Source organism: Cynara cardunculus, assembly GCF_001531365.2.
Source record: "Cynara cardunculus var. scolymus isolate 2C chromosome LG 9, CcrdV1, whole genome shotgun sequence".
Classification (NCBI taxonomy): domain Eukaryota; kingdom Viridiplantae; phylum Streptophyta; class Magnoliopsida; order Asterales; family Asteraceae; genus Cynara; species Cynara cardunculus.
The window spans coordinates 4,742,455-4,766,098 of record NC_037536.1 but is presented as its reverse complement, the minus strand read 5'-3'; the positions used below and the strand labels follow the sequence as shown (position 1 = coordinate 4,766,098).

Genomic DNA, 23,644 nt, shown 5'->3' with positions numbered 1-23,644 from the left:
TTTGACCGACGGAGTATCAGCGACGGATCAACGACGGAAAGCACTTTCAGCGACGGATCAGCGAGGGAATTTTCCCTCGCTGATACCCAGCATTTTTGTAGTGATTTTTCTTAAAACATATGGAAACGTAAGCAATTTCTTGCATTGGTATAGAATTGACAATTTTTTCTACAATTAATCAATCTTTAATATTTATTTTCCTTTTATGGTTGTTACGAGGTAGAATGAAGGATAATCATGCGATACCCATAAATCAACTTTCTTTGATATAGAAATTTATGTCATTGTTGCATTTCTTTTACAATTTAGTGACAGAAGTCCAATTACGAGTGTGGGTACTACGTGAAGACGACACTGAACGAGATCACTTGAATGTGGCTTTTTTCAACAGTTTTCGATTAGGCATGTAAAAAACTAATGTTGGTGTCGGTATATTTGGATGACAGAAGACCAAACTCAAGGCCTGACCAGTTAAACTGCCCCCAAGGGTTGTCAACTTGTCCAGGTAAGATTGGGTTCGGATTCATTTTGGACCAAAAACGGCTATCAAGAAATATTCGAAAAAGAAATGCAATTATACATCGACTTGGAGTACATCTCGCAGCATCCACAAAGTCGACCATTTATTACTCTAATAACATCTTAACTTACAAACGAATCTAATTGATGAATTTAGATGTGTAGATCAGCAAATTTTCTGCAGATCGAGTGTTTTTAATGTGCATAACGTGTATAATATGCATCGTTAACCCAATAGATAGTGGTTTCGGATCAATATGTCAGTTTTTTCTAAAATTGTTATCTTTTCTTTTCTATTTTGTTGCTGCGGTTTTCTTTAGACGTTTCCATGTGATCCATGAACTGCAACTTCGGCTTGATTATCCAATGGCATGTATTGTGCCATGATAGCCCGGATCTCAGAATCCATGTACGTCTGCACGAAAAGATTCATAAAGAAACAACATAAAACATCACCCCTAAGATCTTAACAAGATTTCAAGATCTAAGCAAAATATATGCACGAAATGGATAGAAATCAAGCCTCGATAGAAAACTCTTGGGGGAATAACAGTTTTTCTATCATATCTAGTTTTATCTTCGAAAATTTTCTTTATAATCTTGTCAACTTTCTCTATATGTACAATCGAATCCATATGGTAACAAATCTAGAGAGTTAGATTCTTAAAGTCGGTTTTGTAGAAGGCCAGTAAGCTAAATAGCCGCAACCGCTTAGGGTCGTTTGTCCAAAAATAAAAATATTCTTGGTATAATAATAAGAAAACGAAATAAATTAATTGATTACAAGAAATAACACGTACCCGGATTCTGTATTTGTAGAATGCATATCCTATGGCACCAGCAACTGCTAAACCAAGAATGATAACCCACACAAATCCCCAGCCAATTCCCGGCTTAGCATCTTTACCTATTTCGAAACACTTGGTTTATGAGTTCAAATCTCTTTGAAGATATCAATGTGCGAGGATGTAAACCGTTTCAAAAGTAAAGGAACGAAATTTATGCAAATATAGTTTTTGGAGAAACCAAACCAAACAAACCCAGTAAACCTAATGCGAAGTAGTGTCTGGGGAGGGTAGGATGTACGCAAACCTTACCTCGACCCCCAAGGGAAGAGAGGTTGTTCCCATGAAGACCCCTGGCTTGTATGCAGGATTAGAGAAGATGTAGGTTTTGGAGAGTACTAGGTTATAGATTAAAAGACTCGAACAAAGAATGTAATAGGAAGAGCACTCACTTATACATGTGTCGTGTTCTCTCATGTAGAGCAAATTGCTACCACAATGACAATCATAACTACCCCACGTATTCTTGCATCTACAGTCGGAACATTGACAAGCGGTCTTCTCTTCACATTCGTCTATGTCTGAAACATATATGATATACGTCAAAACGCAAATGGTCTTTTCAATCAATTGCAAAATGAAATTTTGGAGCAATTGAATTTTAAAAATCTATATCAGCTACACTTGGACATTTTCTCTTTAGAACCCCTTCTCTACTAAAAGGGTTCTTTTGAAGAGTAACTTAATGTGATTTCACATTTTCTTATATGGTATAGAGCCAAGGTCTACCACCGGACACTTTGGGACATCTTTGCCCATCTAGCCTCCGTTGTATGGTACGTGTTAGAGTCTCACATCGGCTAGACTTGGACACTTTCTCTTCTTTAGAACACACTTTTTTACCCAAAGGGCTATTTTGGAGAGTGATCTAATGGGATTTCACATGTTCTCGCACACCCATTGTCATACTTAAGGGAGATAATACCTTCACAATTTTTATATCCATCCCCTCTGAATCCTGATGGACACTTGCAACCTTTAGTATGATCATCCTAAAAGAGAAGATAAAAGTAAAATAAATGAAATGAAATGAAGCATCAAGTTATGTTTATCATATATCAAAAGACGAAAAAAGAGTGAAAAGTTGGCCTATATGTCAACAATGGCGAGCCTTAGATCAAGGGATAAAGTTTTTCCATAGCGAACTTATGAACTGAAGATCCTAGCGTCGAAATCAGCATCCTTGCAGATATTTGTGAAATAGGGTTTTTAACCGGCAACCCCTAATTCACACCGCTTAGCCCCAAGAGCATCATGTGAGAGGCAGATCAGGTATACAATTGACAGCTAGGAGCGCAGCTTAAGAACCTATTTCCCACAAGAAGCTCAATCGCCAAAGGAATTGTGACTCCTAACCCACACAAAGCCAACAAACTAGGATGGTCTTTTCCCCTTTATAATTGACAGTCTGGTTTTCCGTTTCTCGGTTGCCAAATGTAAGGTCGGGTTCCAATGAGAATAAAAGTTGGTGAGAACGTGAGAACAAAACCTTCATATGCATGCATCTACCTTTATTTACCTATTTTTATCATCATAACTGAAACTTCAACAAATTCATGCATGTAAAAGTGATTAGATGTATGTAAAATTTGTGGAATTGATTGAAAGTGAAGATAAATGTGAAGATAAAGGTAGATGAAGATAGTTGAAGGTAGCATACGGTAGATGAAGTTGGATCAAAAGTCAACTTATCCAAAGCAGAAGCGTTCTCACCATAACTATTATTCTCACACGATCCCAAGCCTATGTATATATATATATATATAGGGAAGTTCCATTTTAAACCCAAATTGATTAGGAATCCAGAAACTGCCCACATACACATGTCCCTCTTCAAGATGAATATTCATCACGAATAACACATTCATGATGAATATGGATGTGTTATGGACGTGTTATTCATCATGAAAGTGAGATTCATGATGAATATGTTACAAAATTCATGATATATGACATGTCCATATTCCTAATGAATATTTAACGCGTTGTGTAGTGGGCGGTTCCCGGATTCCTAATCAATTTTAGGTTCCTAAAATAACTTGCCCTATATATAATATATATATATATATATAGAGAGAGAGAGAGAGAGAGAGAGAGAGAAAGAACTAACAATACAAGCAGAATAAGTCCTGCCCTGCTGGGTATCTTTCCAACAGCCTCCATTGTTAAGTCCGCAGCGCAGAGCTCCCGAAGCTGCAATGTATAACAACAAAAAACGGGCATCCATAAAACCACATGGACACAAGACGTACACATAAAAGTTCGAATTATACAGATTACCTTCACAATGTTTATAACCATCGCCAAAAAACTTTACACCCTGCACAATCGGGCATTGGCACACTCTCCCCCTAAAAGTATCCTACACAAAACACAGAAACAAGCATGCAAACCAAAAAAAACAAAAAAAAATCAAAAACCTAAAGAGACTGCAAATCTTCAGCTCTGTGTTACCCTGCACGCTGTGATATTTGATGATTTGTCCATCCAGCATCCACCATTGTTTTCCATACACTCATTTGTTTCAATTCCTGAAAGCAACATACATCACCTGGCTATGTTTCATTCATTCGATAGGAAACTCAAGAAGAAAACCAGTGATTCTGAAATTGTAGAAATTAAAGGGAAAAATACATCAAAATGCAACGAAGTTTGCCTTGGTTCCTAATTAATGTAATGAAGAATCTTTTTCTCAATCAATGTAAGAAAGTTTCAAAATTTCCTATTTTGGTACACAACTTAACCGGTAAACCGCTGATACTGTAACATTTGATGACGTTGTCAACTTATATTTTAAAATTGATTACGTGGACGCCAATAAGTTCACTTGTGACTCTCCATGTAATCAACTTACAATATAACTTGACAAATTGGCATCCACGTCACCAAATTACAAGATGAGAAAACTAAAATCCCATCCTTCAAATCATTTCTAAGCAACTTTCCTATTTTTATGTTTTTTATTTATAGAATATTTCTTAATCTTTATAGCATTGTTTATAATTGAGTGATATTATTATTTAAACATCAATAAAATACAACCAAATCTAAAATTGAATTATGTATACTATGCTAATATGGTTAGAGCAAAGGACTGAAAATCCTTGTGTCAGTGGTTCACAATATTGCTTCTTGCCTAATGATTCTAATAGGTACATCTTTAAAAGCAGATACAACAAATTATAATTTTGGCAAGGGTCTTCATGAAAACAGCCGCTCTACCCTTGTAGAAGTGAGGTCTGCGTAGATCCCACCCCTAGACCCTACTTCCGAGCCGAATATACTGCCTTTGTTTGGTTTAAATTTGGTTTATTGTACTCATTTATCGTCATATTATTATATTTATATTATATTCGAGTTAAAGTATAGTAATTTTTGTGATGTTTGATGTTTAAGGTCTAAACAAAGATGGAAATATAACTAGGAATGGTGAAAGATAAAATTACGAAACTTACCATCTCTTAAACAAATGACTGGCTCAGTTGTCTCCTCGAATCCTGAACAAATGGCCTTCAGAACCGTTCCTTTGTCAAGCTTACCTGAAGCAAGCCACAGTTATTTGGATAGCAGATCTCTGTTTCCAAATATCCATTATACGTAAAAGTCTTATATTCAATAAACTTTTTATATAGTTACACATGTTATAGGTTACACATTAATGAATTATTCATGATGAATATACCTAAATCTTCATGAATATCATGCATTTTCATTATTCACGATATTCATCGTGAATAGTTGGTTCTCAATCACAAATGAACCCACCCCTACGTTATATTTGCTAAATTAAACTACAAATTTAAATGTTAATGTAATTTATAGTACCAAACTACCAATGTTTATTTCAACATAATCTTCACATACACCCATGATCTAGAAAACATACCCCGGAACTGTCTGTTGTTTATTATAAGAGTTGGTAGCATTGTCACGTCTCCACGGTTACCTTTACCTATCTGCAGAATTACAAAGTTACCCTCAGTATACCCTTCTCAGCAATTCCAAATTAAGATTATGAAAAGGGTGCAAGAATATGTGAATTATGACAAAGAAATGTCTACGATCAACACCTGTGCGTTCTGCTCAGCCTTGAGCACTGAGTTCTCCTTGTCTGCTTCTGTATCGCCTACGCATTCATTTATTTTCTTCAGGTCAGCCCCTACAAAATATAGAACAAGAAGTCAGCAAAAACCTCAATTTGTTGCACCAATTTTTGGTAATTTACCATCTTGAATAAAATATATAATAATTCAAATTATGCGACAACTATGGTTAAAATAAATCATAGAACATCAAATTAGCAAACTGATTAGAAAGATTCGTATTATAAACCATAAAACCATCAAGACCGAGTTTACAGTTTACAACTAGCTTTGTGTACCACCTTTGGTTTTCATGTATCAGTTGTCAAACGTCAATTTCTATCTGGTTTACATTATCTAGAAATGTAAATGGAAAACCAAAAACAAAAGGGTTGTCAAACGATAAATGTTAGTTTCAACACACATGATAAAGGATTAAAGTAGAGGAAATTTACATAAATAGCCATATGGGAAACGTCAACTTATTATAGCCATGTGGGGACCCAAATTCGCTAAATAGTCAATCCTTGCGCAGAAACCTCACGTATTTTCGGTTAAAAAAATAGAATCCTTATGCATATGTGTAAGCTTTCCGCATAAGGATGCTACATGGAATACACCTCATCAGACAAGTCCACGTGTGGCCTCTGGGTAAGAAACGCTGGATTTGCATAGCCCACATGTCCTTACACAGAAAGCTTACGGCACATGCATAAGCTTTCTGCTTAAGGTTTTTTATAAAATTTTGTCAGGATCTTTGCTTTTTGGTGTACGTTTTTTTTTCCTTTCAGTAGCTTTTAAGTTTTTGCTGAGTGATTCAGTAGATGGGATTATATGGTAACACCACAACTCCATTCAAACCGAAAAAAACTGTAAGTATATCATAAAACATTTAAAAAACTGACCAAGTGATTTGATTACTTCTTCGGCACAATCTTTGGTGTACAGTCTATCTTTCATTGGGCAACGAATAGAAAAATCCGTCACATAATCCCACCAAAGCCATGGCTTTCCACTTTCATTAGCCACTTTAAAGAAACACGCCTGCCGTAAGTTTTGTGCAACAACATCCTTCCCATCATACCCTAGACTGAAATCCTCTTCCGGATCAGGAGCACAATATCTTCCATGATTAATACATTGAGACTTGCATTGCTTACTCAAAATGAAAGCCTCAGGGCAATACCACGTGATATAATGTGGCGTGAATTGTGTGTACCCTTTTTTCTCGAGAATTTGGGCCACCCCTTTAAATTCTTTGACAAAATCTCTTTGACTTTCGCACTTGGGCCCACACTCATCATTGCTATTGGTCCAAAACTCATACTCAACTCTGTCATCCGGATGAGGAAGAGCTTCTCTCCAATCAAGATTCACTTTTACCATTTCGGGCTTATTTAGTTCTCGTTTTATGGCCTCCCCAAGTGCTTGGCTTATGAGTGCTGAAGGGATGGATATGTTCTGTAAGTAATCATAACGTGCATTTTCTTCTTCTGGTGTGTCCATGGTGATCAAAGGCTCGGGCCTGTCATCTGCAACAAGAATGGCGGCAGCTCCAGCTTTCTGTGCGTTCCATGCCTTTAAGGTAAAATAACAGTCTGCCACATGGTAAGAGCAAGTTTCGTTCTTTATTTCTTTTTCCTCACAAATTTTAATTCTAAATCAGGGATTATAAAGTAATTTCGAATAATTCAATACAAGGAGACCGTTAACTTTTATAGGATATCTTCATTTCTAAATCTGAGGAACCAAAGGAAGAAATTAAATTGGAAAGAATGAAAACCACCAAAAATATATTAAAATATATAAGACTTTAATGACTGAAAAAAGAACCCATTAACACGTTGGATCAATCTCACATGAACAGAAATGTTTTCTATTGCTAGCAGGTAGCATTTTAACAAACCGCTAATGGGACAACACAACACCCTCATGATCCATATGAAGTATAATCTCTTGCGTGAACACTAGAATTCTTACTGTTGCCCTTCGTATTTATACACGTTATATAAATTATGTACTCGTATATTAATTTCCACTTGTATTACATGTTGTACCTGACTACATTATCCGCTTGCACACCATTGAATCGGCCACACACCATTAAATCGTCATTCTACCTGTTATATTTCCCGATTACAGGTTATATTACCTATCTTTTCAACTAAATTCGAATTATAAAAGAAATAAAATTGTCTTTTTCCCGATGCACTACTTTTGAACCTTGAGGGTCAGCTCAACTAGCAAATAAAGGTTCGGCCTTGGGGCTCCTCCCCATAGATCACCAGTTCGAGTCTCCTTAGGGCCTCTAGGAATCAGTCAAGGTGCACGCAAGATGGCCCAGACACCCATGATTACCAAAAAATGCACAACTTTGTAGATCCAAGTCTTATCAAGAGAACAATTATTCTTGATGGTGAAGAGGACAATTTGTTGGTCTTATCCTAATCTATAAAAAAAACACGTCCATCCGATCCTAATCTATCTTATATAAAAAGGAACTACATCGTTTTCTCTCTAATGTACTACTTTTTTTCGATCCAACTTTGTTTACTCTAATCTATCTTATCCTTGACCTTTAGGAAAGATGGTAGACTCATTTTATGATGTCATCGGTTTTTTCGTTAAATTCCAATTATAAACGGAATCATTATTTTGTGTGGGATTATTGATCATAACAAAATCAACCAAATGCAAACAAACACACATGCAATCAACATAAAAGGAATTAAACAATCGATAAGCAAACAGAAAAAGGACAATGGATTAAAAGGGTAGATTTACCGCCACGATCAACAAGAAGGAAAACAGGAAGGCCAGCACCAGATTTGAATTTAAAAGACACATCATCATCAAAGCTCTTGCAAGCCTTCTGATTGATATCTGGAAAAACAACAGCACCAGCTAATGTTCCTCCATATTGAGGAACACCAAAATTACCAATTGCACATTCATAAGTATCTTTTAAATTCTGAGGTGAAGTCACCCTCAAACTGTTCTTCTCAACCACAAATCTACCCAATGTAGATTCAAACATCCAGAAGAACAAAACACAAATTACAAACCCTAATTTCCCTTCCCTCATAATTTCTCAATTTCTTTCAAGCAAAAGAGAATCACCCAGATGACAGAATGAAATTCAAAGAGATAAACTCAAAAAACCCAATAATCAAAGCCCGAATTTGATGAGATTCTTCGTACACATTCAATCAAATTTGATCAAAACAAATGACCCTTACGAGAAAATGAAATCCAGCGGCTTAAATATAAGAAACCCAACAATCAAAAACTGAATTTGATGTTGATTTCAACCCAAATCTCAAAATCATTGAATACTCCAGAATAGCAATTTCTTTAATCAAATCGACATGCGTTTTCAGGTGAATTTGAGAGAGGGTGAAGAAGAAATGAGGAGAGGGGGTCTCTGGATAAACAAAATAAGAGAAAAAGGCAAAGGTATGCAAATGATTACGTCTTAGTTCTGAGACTAAGATGTTACAAGTGTAAATCAAAGAGAAATTTACAAACAGAGAAAGAATCGAGACTCGTGTGGGTGGTGGAAACAGAGGAGGAGAGATGTAAACCGCCATTTGATCAAGTCTTTGTTTGATTAACTACCCTACACTTCATAGAAAGATAAAAGGGGGGAACGATTTTTATTCAAAATTCAGCTTAAGCTTCTTGTGGTTTGTCCCAAATATCAACGGACACAATTCAAGATGAAAATGGAAATAGCTACGGATCTTCATCTCCATCTCCATCGGGTCGGATCAGATCGTATAACCCAAAATCGAATTGATATTAATAAAACCGGTGTGGTTTTGATTTTATAAGTGGATCGTTTCCAAATCCGATACGTACGCGGGTTTTTAAATTGAAAATATAGTGGAAAATAATGAATTAATATTGTTTTATGTATCACAATTTCAAATCCCATATCGTTTTGTTTAAGCTCAGCATCAACTCAAGGTCGTTTTATTAAATGCTTATCAGATAAGCTTTTATCAGATGTTACTTATCTAACTGAATGAGTATTACAATGACCAAGAAGGATGGAAAAAATTTCAAAATTAAATAAATAGGTTCAAGTGTTTTGGATTTGAGTCTTAGGAAGAAGAGAAAATTTGGATTTGATGGGTTTCACATTATCCCACATAGGTGAAAGACTGGAATAAAAGTGGGTATATAAGTGGAACAAATTTTTATATACTAATTTAATATATATTGGAAATGGTGGGGGTCTATACAATTATTTTTGACGGTTTTATAAGTGACATATCATGACGATTCGTATAATAGGCATGCTTGAACAGTTGCGACGCTTTGAAACGTCACAATGGCAGCTGTTGATGCTGTTTGAACAGTTGCGACGGTTTGAACCGTCGTGAAAGGTTAAAAACTGTCAAAAACTGACAATTCGTGACAGTTCAAAGGGTTGTCACTTATACCTATATATACCGACTTATAAACACCAAAAATCATCTTCTTTTCATATACAAATTTAACCTAGAAGTATTTTGCTACAGAATCATACTTTTAGGCTTCTTGAAATCCTTGATTACTCAATAATCCGATCGGGATTATCACCACTAGTGTGGTGTTGATAATCAATTTACATACGCTGCTTCATTGTATCTTGAGAAGTAATTCGCCATAACCTAAAGCAACTATGGTAGGGGCGAAATTACTTTAAGGATAGAGAGTTTACTTGCCTTGAAAGCAATACGTAGTTGATTCAATTTAGTCATTTTATACCTCTAGTTTATAACCCCGAAAATAACAATCTTAAAGCAATTTCGAGCAATGATGGCAACGAAAAATCTCCAACACATGTCATGTGATACGGCCCGGGAACGTCTCAAGTTCAAAAATGATGATTTCATATGTCGTGGTCACATTCTCAATGCTATGTCCGATCCTCTTTTTGATGTTTATCAAAACATCAAAACCGCGAAAGAACTTTGGAATGCTCTCGAACAAAAGTACTTCATGGAAGACGCAACAAGTAAAAAATTTATTGTTTCAAAGTTTAATTCTTACAAGATGCTAGATTCACACCCTATTATGGTTCAAATGTATGAGATTGAGCACATTCTCAGTATGTTCAACAACACGACATGAAAATGGATGAATCGATCCAAGTGGCATTGGTCATCGACAAACTCCCTCCTTCATGGAAAGATGTTAAGAAAAATCTTAAACATCGCAAGGATGATATGTCCTTAAAAGAACTTGGAAAACATCTTCTCATTGAAGAACAATATCGGTTGGAAAATAAATCCAACGAAAATGCTTCCAAAGTTCATGTGGTTGAAGAGAAGGGTGAGACTTCCAAAGTCGGTGGCAAGAAAAGGGAACGCCATGATCATGGAGACAGAAAGAAAAAGAGGAATATGAAACAAGTGATATGTTTCAACTGTAATAAACTGGGACATTACAAGCGGGATTGTCGACTTCTCAAAAGAAGGAGAGAAAATGGTGGTGACAACACCAAGGATGGAAACTCCAAGAACAATAACTTTGTTGCTATTATTTCCGAGACATTCCCACTTGATGAAGACAAATGTTGGTGGGTTGATTCGGGCGCAACCCGACATGTGTGCAACAACATGGACATGTTCAAAACGTACGAAGCTTCAACCTCCGTACTTTACATGGGAAATCACTCAACCGCTCAAGTAAAAGGAAAAGGGAAGATAACCTTGGAATTTACATGGGGGAACACATTGACTCTAAATGATGTTCTCCATGTTCCCGACGATCGCAAGAACTTGGTTTCTGTATCAATCCTCAACAAACATGGTTTCAAACTCGTCTTCGAATCTGACAAATTCATACTCTCCAAAGGTGGAAAATTCGTCGGCAAAAGCTATCTTACCAGAGATATGTTTAAACTAAACATAAATGATGTTGTGAATAGTAGTGTGAATGATGTAAATATGATTGACTCGAACAACACAAAAAATATGGTTGCTTCCGATGTACATATGAATGATGTTAATAATACTACTACTAGTTCTGCTTACTTTGATTTTTTCCTTACTTTTATGGCATGGTCAATTAGGTCACGTTCATTTTAAACGTTTGAAAAAATGGTAAAAGGTGATCTAATTCCAAAGTTAGATGATAAAAATCAAAAGTGTCTTAGATGCATGCATACTAAAATTACTAGACAACCTTTCCCTCAAATCCAAAGATCTTCTAAAATCTTAGACTTAGTGATAGTGACATATGTGACTTACATGCTACTCCTTCTCTTGGTGGTAAAAAGTATTTTGCCACTTTTATCGATGAATATTCTCGATATTGCTATGTATATCTTTTACATTCAAAAGATGAAGTCGTTGAAAATTTTAAGATCTACAAAAATAAAGTAGTACTTAAATGTGAGACAAAGATAAAATGTTTAAGAACGGATAAGGGTGGAGAATACTATAACCCTAGATATTTTGAATCTACGAGAATTATTCACCAAGTAACTGCTCCGTATACACCACAACAAAATGGTATTGCGGAGAGAAAGAACCGTACTTTGATGGAGATGGTAAATTCAATGATGTCATATTCCAGACTAAGTTCCGGATTTGGGGGGTGAAGCATTACTTACATCTTGCTACATACTCAATAGAGTACCAAGCAAGAGAAGTCAAAAGACCCTTTATGAGTTATGGAATCAACGAACACCTAACTAAATTATTTTCGGAATTAGGGATGTCGAGCAATTGTAAGACTTCCAGAATCAAAGAAAAGAAAGTTAGGAGACAAAGGCATTGAATGCATATTCTTGGGATAGGCCCAAAATAGCAAAGCCTATAGATCATGGTTGTTGAGCCAAATGATCAAATTTCGGTTAACACCATCATAGAATCTAGAGATGCTTGTTTTGATGAACAAAGGTTCAAAAGCATTCAAAAGGCACATAAGATTTATAAGGAAATCATGTCTACAAAAATTTCCATAAATGATGAAAGGGAAGATGATGATTCTTCGAATCATCAAGCAGTTGAACCTAGAAGAAGTAAACGTCAACGAAAGGCAAGAACCTTTGGACCTGACTTTGAAATGTACTTAGTTGAAGGTGTCGACATGGTTCAATGAAAGAATATCTGATCATCTACAATTTGGATGAAGAACCAAGTACATATGCGGAAGCAATGAAATCTCATGATGCATCTTTTTGGAAAGAAGCAATTAACGATGAGACGGATTCCATCATAGGTAATAATACTTGGGTCTTAATCGACCTGCCCCCGGTTCAAAAGCCATCAAGAATAAATGGATTTTCAAAAGAAAATTAAGAGTTGATGGCATTATTGAAAAGTTTAAAGCTCGATTAGTAGCTAAGGGCTTTACACAAAAAGAAGGATTAGATTACTTTGACACATATGCCCCTGTAGCGTGTACGACAACCATTAGAGTCTTGATTGCCTTAGCTTCCATTAATAAACTCATAATTCACCAAATGGATGTCAAGACTGCTTTCTTAAATGGTGAATTAGAGTAGGAAGTGTATATGGAACAACCTGAAAGTTTCATAGTTCAAGGACAAGAAAATAAAGTTTGTAAACTTATCAAGTCCTTGTATGGCTTAAAACAAGCTCCTAAATAATGGCATCAAAAATTCAATCAAGTTATTTTGTCTAATGGTTTCAAAATTAATGAATCAGACAAGTGTGTATATTGTCAATTTGTTAATGGTCGAGGGGTTATCATCTGCTTGTACGTAGATGATATGTTGATCTTTGGAACCGACTTAGAACAAGTACAAATGACAAAGAAACTTTTATCTGAAAATTTTGATATGAAAGATCTGGGAGAAGCTGATGTTATTTTAGGAATAAAAATTCTTAGAGATGACAATAAACTAAGGTTATCTCATTCTCACTATATTGAAAAGATATTAAAGCGTTTTAATAAATTTCACTGCTTACCTGTCAGTACTCCATTCGAAGTAGGTTTTAGATTAACAATGAATACCGGAAGAATTTTAGCTTAAAATGAATATGCTAAAGTCATTGGTCGTTTAATGTATGCAATGACATGTACTAGACCTGATATTAAGGGTGGCAGAAAATGACCCAACCCATTAACCCAACTCAGAATTAATAGGTTGGGTTGAGATTTTCAACCCATTTAAATAAATGAGTCAACCCGTCTAACCCATTTAAATAAATGGGTTGGGTTGGGTTAAATTTTTCAACCTGTTTTCAACCCACTTAAAATATTTTATAAATTTATTTTATTCTTAATATTATATCTATTATATCAACTTTTTATTTTTTATTTTGTTTCTTCTTAAGTAAATTGGCTCAAGTTTCAGTAACACAACTCACGACTTAAACGATGCTTCGATTTTCAATCCTTTATACAATATCAGTAATTCAGTATCATGAGTCTCGTGTCTTCAAGTCTTCATCTTCTTCAGTCGATTTTATCAATCTTCCCCCCTTCTTTTGAGTTCTACCTTCTCCAATCAAAGATTTCGGTTGGTTTCAGTTTTCAATTTGAGGTTGAGGCGTTGAGGCTTGAGCGATAGCAAAGTCATTCACCATTGCGGAGCTAAAATAAAGGATCTTCTGACTTCCGCTTGTGTTTTGTTGATAGAATCAAACAATTCCCAACTTGTAATTTAATAGTACAAATGGAATCGCATCTTGAGGCACTATGTGAAGCAATCATGACAAAGAAGATAGAAGATCAAGAACAAAGTAATACCGAGAGTGAAATTGGGGTTGATGAAAGTGGAAGTCGAGTTACTTAGACTTTAAAATTTTCCAACTTATTTTGAACAATATATTTGTTGTGGTTGTGTTTTATTCAAACTTTGAACAATTTGGTTGTATTTGTGGTTATGTTATGTTTTATTCAAAAAAGTTAAATAGTCTAGTTCTTTTTTTATTTAAAATTTTAAAATTAAATGGGTCAACCCAGGTTCAACTCATTCATTTAACAGGTTGGGTTAAGAAAATCGTAAACAAGTCAACCCGTTGTCAACCCATTAAAGTAACATGTTGGGTTGGGCTGAAAAATCTCAACCCATTTAATTAAATGGGTTGGGTTGGGTCGAGATTTTCAACCTGTTTTGAAAATGGGTTGAACCCGAACCCAACCCAACCTGACCCATTGCCGCCTCTACCCGATATCGCCTATGCCGTAGGAAGATTAAGTAGGCACACTAGTAAACCGGGAAAAGCACATTGGGATGCTACAAATTGGGTTCTCAAGTATTTAAAGAAAACCATGGATTATGGTTTGGAATACAGTGGATATCCTTCAGTAATGGAAGGATACACTGGTGCAAGTTGGATCAATGATCAGGAAGACTACGCATCCACAAGTGGTTGGATTTTCATACTTGGTGGGGGTGCAGTGTCTTGGGGATCAAAGAAACAAAGTTGCATAACAGATTCTACTATGGTAGCGGAATTTGTCGCTTTAGCTTCTTGTTGTAAAGAAGTAGAATGGTTAAGGGACTTGTTGATCAAACATGCCCTTATAGCCAAAGCCAATGCCGCCAATTTCTATACACTGTGATAGTGCATCTACTCTATCAAGGGCATACAACCAAGTGTATAACGGTAAGTCCAGACATATCGGACTTAGACATAGACAAGTAAACCAGTTAAAAAATGATGGGATGATCACCATTAGCTTCTTACGATCAAGTAATAAATTAGCAGATCCTTTCACGAAAGGATTACCAAAAAAACTTATTGAAAGCACTTCGAAAGGAATGGGACTCAAGCCCACCCATAAATAGTCACCTATGATGGAACCTTGTCTTGAAGCTTGGTATTTCAGCAAGACTCAAGATTAAGTTAAAGTACATCATTTGAATGTGGTTGAAAGTTCTGCAAAGTTTTGAAAAACCATCCCAAGGTCAGCAGAACTTGGAACCGTAATGTAAGGACAGGTTGAATTTAGTTCTTAATGGACTTGTAACACAGTGTGTGTTGGAGTGTTTGAGTTACGGGAACACTCTTGACATGGTCCACCTCTCTGAATGTGAAAGTAAGGCCGCTTCCAATGAGTTAAAAGGCTTGGCTCTAAAAACATTCTAAGAAATCAAGATGTAGACCCATGGCCATTCAACGGGTCGACTTATAGTGATTGGATGAATCAGAGAAAGGATATGCGTGAGGCGTTTCCGTCTAACATAAAGAAAGATGGTTCAATGACTTTGGTTCAACCATTCTTATCCTAGCTAGACTTGAGCGCTTTCACTATGTAAAGGTTCAAGGTGCAAGACTCCACCTTTACTTATGCATAACACCCCCCAAGGATTTCGGAATTTGTTTAGGTCTAGTCGTGTCGGTCTCTTTTACAAAAATAAGTCTATTTTGAAAATGGTGGGGGTTTGTTGGAAAATTTTTCAAAATTAAGTAAATAGGTTCAAGTGTTTTGGGTTTGAGTCTTAGGAGAAAATTTGGATTTGATGGGTTTCACCTTATCCCACATAGGTGAAAGAGTGGAACAAAAGTGGGTATATAAGTGGAACAATTTTCTATATATTAATTTAATATATATTGGAAATGGTGGGGGTCTATATAATTATTTTTGACAGCTTTATAAGTAACATATTGTGACGGTTCATCTAATAGGCATGCTTCGCGCTTTGAAACGTCACAATAGTAACTGTTGGTGCTGTTTGAACAGTTGTGACGGTTTGAACCATTGTGAAGGTTAAAAACTGTCAAAAACTGATAATTCGTGACAGTTCAAAGGTTGTCACTTATACCTATATATACCTACTTATAAACACCAAAAATCATCTTCTTTTCATATACAAATTTAACCTAAAAGTATTTTGCTATAGAATCATACTTTTAGACTTCTTGAAATCCTTGATTACTCAATAGTCCGATCGGAATTATCACCACTTGTGCGGTGTTGATAATCAATCTACACACGTTGCTTCATTGTATCTTGAGAAGTAATTCGCCATAATCTAAAGCACCTATGGTAAGGGCGAAATTGCTTTAAGGATAGAGAGTTTACTCGCCTTGAAAGCAATAAGTAGTTGATTCAATTTTAGTCATTTTATACCTCTAGTTTATAACCCCAAAAATAACAAAGAATCTTATCTGATAAGAGGCATAGCAATGACCAAGAACTTACCCAGTAAGTAAGGGAAATGAACCCGATAAGCACTTAAGGTGTGAAAGACATTTACCAACAACAATCCATTTTGATGGTCGAAAATATTACTCGATAATGTAAATGAGGTGTGACTATTGTCGGTAAGCACTCTTACTTTGTATCTCAACTTCTTACCTTCAAACAAGCATCACTTAGCTCATTAACTGTAACTTCTATTTTAGAGCATTCTTTACTTTCGACAAAGTTAAAAACACTTTGGTTACTCGCTATTTACATGGAGGTAAAAGTTCATTTATAAAGCTACTTGTAAACTATCTGTGACGTTCCAATCTTTTTAGAGGCCTGTTATGCCTAAAACTTTTGATTACACTACAAAGTAAAATAAAAAATTTACATACATACAGATTATAGTCCCGATGATGAGGTGTATTTTTACTTTAAACTTTTGATAGAAATTAGAGAGGCATTGATTTGGACTATAACTACACTCGTTCAAAATCACACATTTAATATATTAAAGAAAAGTCATGTCTGTCACTAGTTGTTGTCTACATGTTTGCTAGTTGTAAGTTACATAGTGGTGAGTCGTAAGTTATGTGCCTACTAGCTTGTAAGCTACTTATAAGTTATATGTAAACAACGTGATACATCCAAATACCTGAGGACATTACCAAATATCATCACGTAGTTTCGTTTATGCAATGGATTGAGGTTCTAAATATGCGATGTTGATACGATAGAATTATGCAAAGAGGGTATGACGTCACCTTCTATAGCTCCCTCGCCAATACCACTCCCACGGCTGTAACTGGGGACATAAAATGTGTATTTCACGGAAAGGTGAGTGGTGATGGAGTCGAACATCAGAACTTCTACTTATTCAGTGAGGATGCCAACCTTCGTACTCACTAGCCAAAACCGCATGTGATATTGATAAATTTGTGGAACATGGAATAGTGATGGCATCCATAATTGAACTTGAGGGACAGTTATAGTTAAGCAAGGCCGATACACGATAGACTGAACCGGTTAAGGAGATAATATTGCAAATTATTCACCCGCCTTAGATGGCTTGAGGTGTATGTTTCATTCAGTTCCCTTGAGGCGACACCTCATGTTCGGAATCCCACCGCCTCGCCTTGAGGCATGCCTCAAATAATTTTGAGAACCATGCTTAAAGCACAACTTTACGAAATACAATACAAAATATCTTTCAACGGCTTCAAAATACAATACAAATAGCCTAACATAACTACCCGACTTCAAAATATATACCAAAAGATCATACAAAATATATTCCAAGTCCAAATTCATTGACTAATAGGATACAAGAACCCAAGCACGTAGAATCTTCTCATATGAGAAGGCAATGTAAACAAGACCTTAACTTTGATAGGTTGGTCGTAGCAAATTTCAAGAGCTTTACCAACATCAGCATCAGATATGCCAATATTAAGAAGTTCATTCATGACTTCTTGCATCTTCTCATCGCTCAAAGAATCGGATTTTGTAGCACCACTCGGAACATGGGTAGTGGCAGCATGTGACATCATTCGACCACAAATAGACTTGATCTCGGAAATAAATTCATCTAACCTCGTGTCAATGGTATGCTCAACCGTCGGACTTTTCTTATTATTGCAAACTTCCTTTCTAAGTGAGAGGTTTTTGCGCTTTTTTGTTGTGTATTTGATTAATGTATCTGGAGAATCATGTGCATCAAATCCTTGTTCGCTTTCATCATCAAAGGAAGAGCACACCAACACATTCTTGTTGTTACGCATATTCTCACATGCTTGTGATATATCCTCAGCTTTTATCCCCATTGCTCTATCTCTACCCCATACCAAATCCAATTTGAATAGATATGGAAACTTCAAGTCCCATAAGCCAATTGCAGTATAATGAGTCTACAAAAGTAAAACCAACAATATGAGAAAAACAAAATCATACAATAAAGAAGGATGATAGTAATTCCATGGATTTAGCTTACACCAATTATCGTACCATTGTTTCTCACACTTAATTTTATGCTCAATAGCATCCCATTGACAACCACTTTGCATCAACATTTCACAAATCGAATAATATTTCTCTCTAAGATATTTGATCTCATATTCGATGTGTGGAAACACATCTTTATCAAAATTCGGAAGCCTTTGAACCAACCTCTTACGCACTTCAAACATGTAATTGCTTTTAAATCCCCCGTCTAACGTATTGCTTTTGAACCCTTTATCTACCTTCCAAAATGGATTACAAGCAAGTTCTTGTAAAACGTTGACCAAAGCTTCACCTTCCTCATCATTCCAATATTGTCTGATCTTTCCCTTTCCACGATCACATGAAGATGTAGCCATTTCTAGTATCAAATAAATATAAGATACAAAATACCAATGTAATATATCAAATACAACGTGATTAAACATAATGTCGATAAATATCAAATACAACATGATTAAACACCCGAGTACAATCGTAACAAAATCCACTTACTTCTCCATGCATCAAACATTTTAGTTGCCATATTATTTCTAAATGTTAGCCACTAATCTCTTCAGATTAATATTTATATTGTATTCCACTTTGTTGCTTTCATCCTTATTATTTGCTAGGAAATCATGGCTCGTAAACTTTCGAATCAAGTTGCATAGGAGGCAATATGCGATTACGATTCAACTTAGGAAGAATGAGGAGGATACAAGGATCTTCCATCTTCACACAACAATCCAAAACGTCTTTCAATCACATTCCTTGCTTCGGAGTGTTTCATATTGAGATATTCCTCGACAGTGTTTGGTGGATGGTCTTTGAACTCTTATAGGTGATATATTTGTCCTCAATATGATGGCACGATGCAAGAAAACCATTTGCATTACAATGTCAAGAGTCAAGTCAACCAAGTAATAACAACCTTGAGAAACGCTTAGACCTTGAGGCCTTGAGATTGCACTCGAAGCACACGACTGCCACGTGCAAAACCCTCCCTCCCAGGCAAAAGATATATGAATTGCATGTTTGGCAACAAACACCTAAAACATTAGTTGAAATACAACCCTTTATTAAGGTCCCATCAACAACTTCTAAGCAATCCTACAAATTCAAACAAACTATATATCTTAATGTGATGTTTAATTAGTCACATACGTGAACTTACAAACGTAACTACAATACTCATTGTACCTAGGAACATTTCCATCTCTCATCTTGTTTAACAGGCTCTAGTGTCTTGAGTAAGATAGGATGCAACCTCAAATATGCTAAAAGAACCAAATAAATTGCCAACTAATTGCTTCTCTACCACAAAAAATAGAAGACTAATTGTTCTATAACTTTTGTGGTGAACCAAGGTGCATAAAAACATCGTGTAAACCTCTTCAATAAATGTGTCTAGTAGGCTTTAAACATCTAATAATTCCTTACCATGTCACATAGTACACTAGAGGTTGCTCTATCCGTACAAAGCTCAATCATACAAACATCATCACTTTACATAGTCAACCGAAAATCCATTTTATCCGGTCCATCATTTTCTCTTGTCTTCCGTTCATTTAGGGCAGTGGGTTAAACCATTTTGATGTACAAAAGCCATTTTCAACAGCAAAAACTATATACACCAATTATATAAACAAAATCCCGCAAGTAAAAACCATTGGCAACAGAATAATGTTGCTAAATACCTTATTAGATAAAATTTGCTAAATACCTTTGGTTTCTATCACCTATTATGGTTGTTTAGAAACTGTTTACTCTCTGTGGTTCCAGTTTCAGGTCAAATCTTGCCATACATGCACATGAATACATCAATTGTATATTTATCAAACAGAAACCAACACGAATCAAACATGATGTATAATATTCGTGTTTCGTTAATTCGTACAAAATTGAGTTAAGTGAATTTTTGGTAGAATTATGCATAACATATTTGTACCCTATGTTATACCAACTTGTACTTCAGACAAGTTTTGCGTCAAAAATGAGTTTATACCTAATTTGACGTAAAGTTGAGAATCTAACTTGAAGGGTTAAAACCGCCAAATAATTAAACTATATATATATATATATGTGTGTGTGTGTGTGTGTGTGTGTGTGTGTGTATGTGTGTGAGAGATATAAGAGGCGGTTATATATATAAAATTAAAATATATATATATATATAAATACATATGCATGTGAATGACGGTTTACACCGTCTTAAATCTCTTTCTCTCGTCTCATTTCTCTTCAAAATCTTTGTCTTCTCTCTGAATTTCACATCAAGTTGCTAAGGAAATCGAAGTAACAATTATATATTCGGAATCCACTCTCCGAACCCTTCTTAAATGTATAAGTTTCATTCAGTTTCATTAAGGTGTTTATGTTAGGGTTATTTAGACCGGTTTATAAACTGTGTTTTTATATCTAAGTTTACGGATTGATGTTGTCAAAATCATGATATATTTGATGTTTAGAATGTTAGAATTGGTTATATTGATGTAGAAATGAAAATGGTATATTATAGTTTCATTATGGTTATATTGTGGGTATATGTTTAACCGTACACCAATTGTTCGGTTAAATGTTGAAAGGAGTAAAAATGCATTATTAAGCTTAGGTTAACGAYCATTAGACTTGTTTTACTGTTTAGTATGTTTATAGTATGTAAATGTAGCGAATCATGAAAGTTGAATCATAAAAGTTAGTCGGGAATTAYGGAATCGAATTTTACCGACAATGCAACCCMTGTACTTTGGCAGTGTATAACTCACAAACCGTAAGTCGGAATAAGCTCGTATTTTKCARTYAGAAAGATCTTACTGCATACTACAACTTTTATGAAGAGTCGAAAATCCRRTTATGACTYTAGGTGGCTCGAAAYAGTGTGTTTTTGRGGCTGTTTACACTGTATTCGGTATTAATTTAYAGTTTTGTAAAATTCATATAAAATAGATGGATGATCCAAATGAGATGATTTCAAAAGCATTAGACTCGTATGATACCAATCTACAACTTTCATTTAGAAAATATAATCTGGATTGGTCTCTAAATAAGATAAAAATGTTTAGAAATAAGAGGGTCGGAAACGGTTGGATCGAAAGAGAATAATGCTAAGTTTTACGTTTGAGTTTTCAATTCATATACGGCTGTCCTTCTTGAAGTCTACGTTATTTAAGTAGATTAAGACGTAAGTAATTTTATTAGAATAGTTATATTATGGTTTCTATGCTTTATAAATAGTAACCGTTTATGCATTCGTTAGGCACGCGGGTAAATCAAACTTGATCATGAAYTTCCGTTTGATCGTGCGTTAATTGTCAAATTCGGTTATGGTACGGATTTCATATCTCACTTGACACGGGGATAGCCATTTGCGTAAGGCTTCCTAATCCAGATAATCTRTGATAAATTCCGAATAATTTGTTTTGAATTCCCTTTATGCTTATCATATGTTATGATTATTGAACTTTATTTCCTTTTGAACTACGACTTATATTCTTATTCGGAATATGGATCATTTTGATCACTTGACTTGTTTTATTGTATCATTTGTGAAACATTTTACTATAGACTCAATAACTGGAGCACCGGTATTGAGATGTTTCCATGGTGACTGAAACGATCATGGCGTCCTTATTTTTATAGTCCTTAAAAGTGGACTTGATTATGTACCAGTCGAATAGAGGGCGTATGGATCGATCCTAGGAACCGTTATCGGATATTGAATTATGGTCGTGGTTAAATTCATGGAGAGGATTGCTGTGTTGTGCTCACACCCCTTTCCTCACTTGTGCCTGAATGGACTGATCATCCTTTGGGAACAATGCGTCCTCGTTATGTGGTTTGGTCTTCGGACTCTTGACATGCTTTTGGGGAATTTTGACTTTCTTTTGGATTATCACTTGACGTTTAAAATTGTTTTTGAATTTGTTATCTCATATTCATTGTTTAGTTATATTATTATCCGTTCACTGAGCATTAAGCTCAGCCGAGATTTTCTTGTCCTCGGCATGTACATGACTTAGCAGGGATTTTGGGATGAGAGCTACGGAGATGACAACATTGAAGATAACCCATTAAGTCATACTTTTGTTTAAACTTTTGATGACTAATGTAGACATATTGATAATTTGGGACCGTATTTTGAGACACCTTATCTCCGTCTGTGGTTATGTAATTATCTTTTGATAAATTTTATTAGCCGCTCTGGTTTATATAGCACGTTGTTTGTTTTATTCCAATTGTGGCATCTTCCGTCTTTGACCACGCGGGACGGGGGTGTTACAAGTTGTGGTATCAGAGCCAGGTTATGATCTTGTAGTACAATTTAGGTTTGATATGTGAGAAATGTGTAGAACTAAGATAGGATTATCTTAGACTCTATACTTTCCTAAGGTGATAGTGGTACGAAAGGAAACAGAGATGTGTTTCAAGGGAATTCTACCTGGCGAAGAACCAATCGGACAGGTATGTGGAAACAACCCCATTATAGACCTCCAATTGCATTTCAAGGAACTTCTAGTAATGATTTTTCGAATACAAATTCTCTGTTACGGTGCAAAGATTGTGGTTTTAGACATCGTCCTGGCCATGTATTCGAATGATCGGCGCTTGATATAATTGTGGTCAACGAGGTCATATAGCTCGTGATTGTAAACAAGGGCCGAAAGATAATTCTAAAGATAAAGAGAAGCAATCTACTGCTGGTGGTCGAGTGTTTACACTATTTGCTGACAAATCTACTGCGGGTATGGTTTCTGGTACCCTTTCTATTGATGGTAGAGATGCATATGTTTTATTTGATACAGGTGCTACACAATCGATTGTTTCTGAAAACTTCGAAGAAAATCTTAAATCATATGAACAATCTACTGAATTTTCATTACATATTACTACTCCCATGGGTAGTTGAGTATGTATATTTGGGCAATTCCCAAACTGTCCGTTATTTATTGGCGATCGAATTCGGGAAGTTACTTTACTACCGATGAAAATGGATCACTTTGATATMATCCTTGGCATGGATTGGTTGTCTAAACATCGAGTGACCATCAATTGTAAAGCCAAACAAATCATCTTCGGTGACGTCAATGAACCCGAATACGTGTTCTAGGGTGTTTC

General features: G+C 35.6%; 1 protein-coding gene across 1 annotated transcript; it reads right to left on the bottom strand.

Annotated features, from left to right (window-relative positions):
* Positions 1-605: 605 nt before the first annotated feature.
* On the bottom strand, positions 606-9,049 carry LOC112518570 (vacuolar-sorting receptor 2-like). Its single transcript, XM_025126313.1, has 12 exons — positions 8,231-9,049; positions 6,352-7,044; positions 5,435-5,523; positions 5,251-5,320; positions 4,820-4,903; positions 3,819-3,895; positions 3,645-3,726; positions 3,475-3,557; positions 2,290-2,356; positions 1,757-1,885; positions 1,320-1,426; positions 606-934 (listed from the first exon to the last, which is right to left on the bottom strand). Exons 1-12 carry the CDS (start codon positions 8,529-8,531, stop codon positions 836-838), a joined length of 1,881 nt encoding a protein of 626 aa, XP_024982081.1. The 5' UTR covers positions 8,532-9,049; the 3' UTR covers positions 606-835.
* Positions 9,050-23,644: the final 14,595 nt, after the last annotated feature.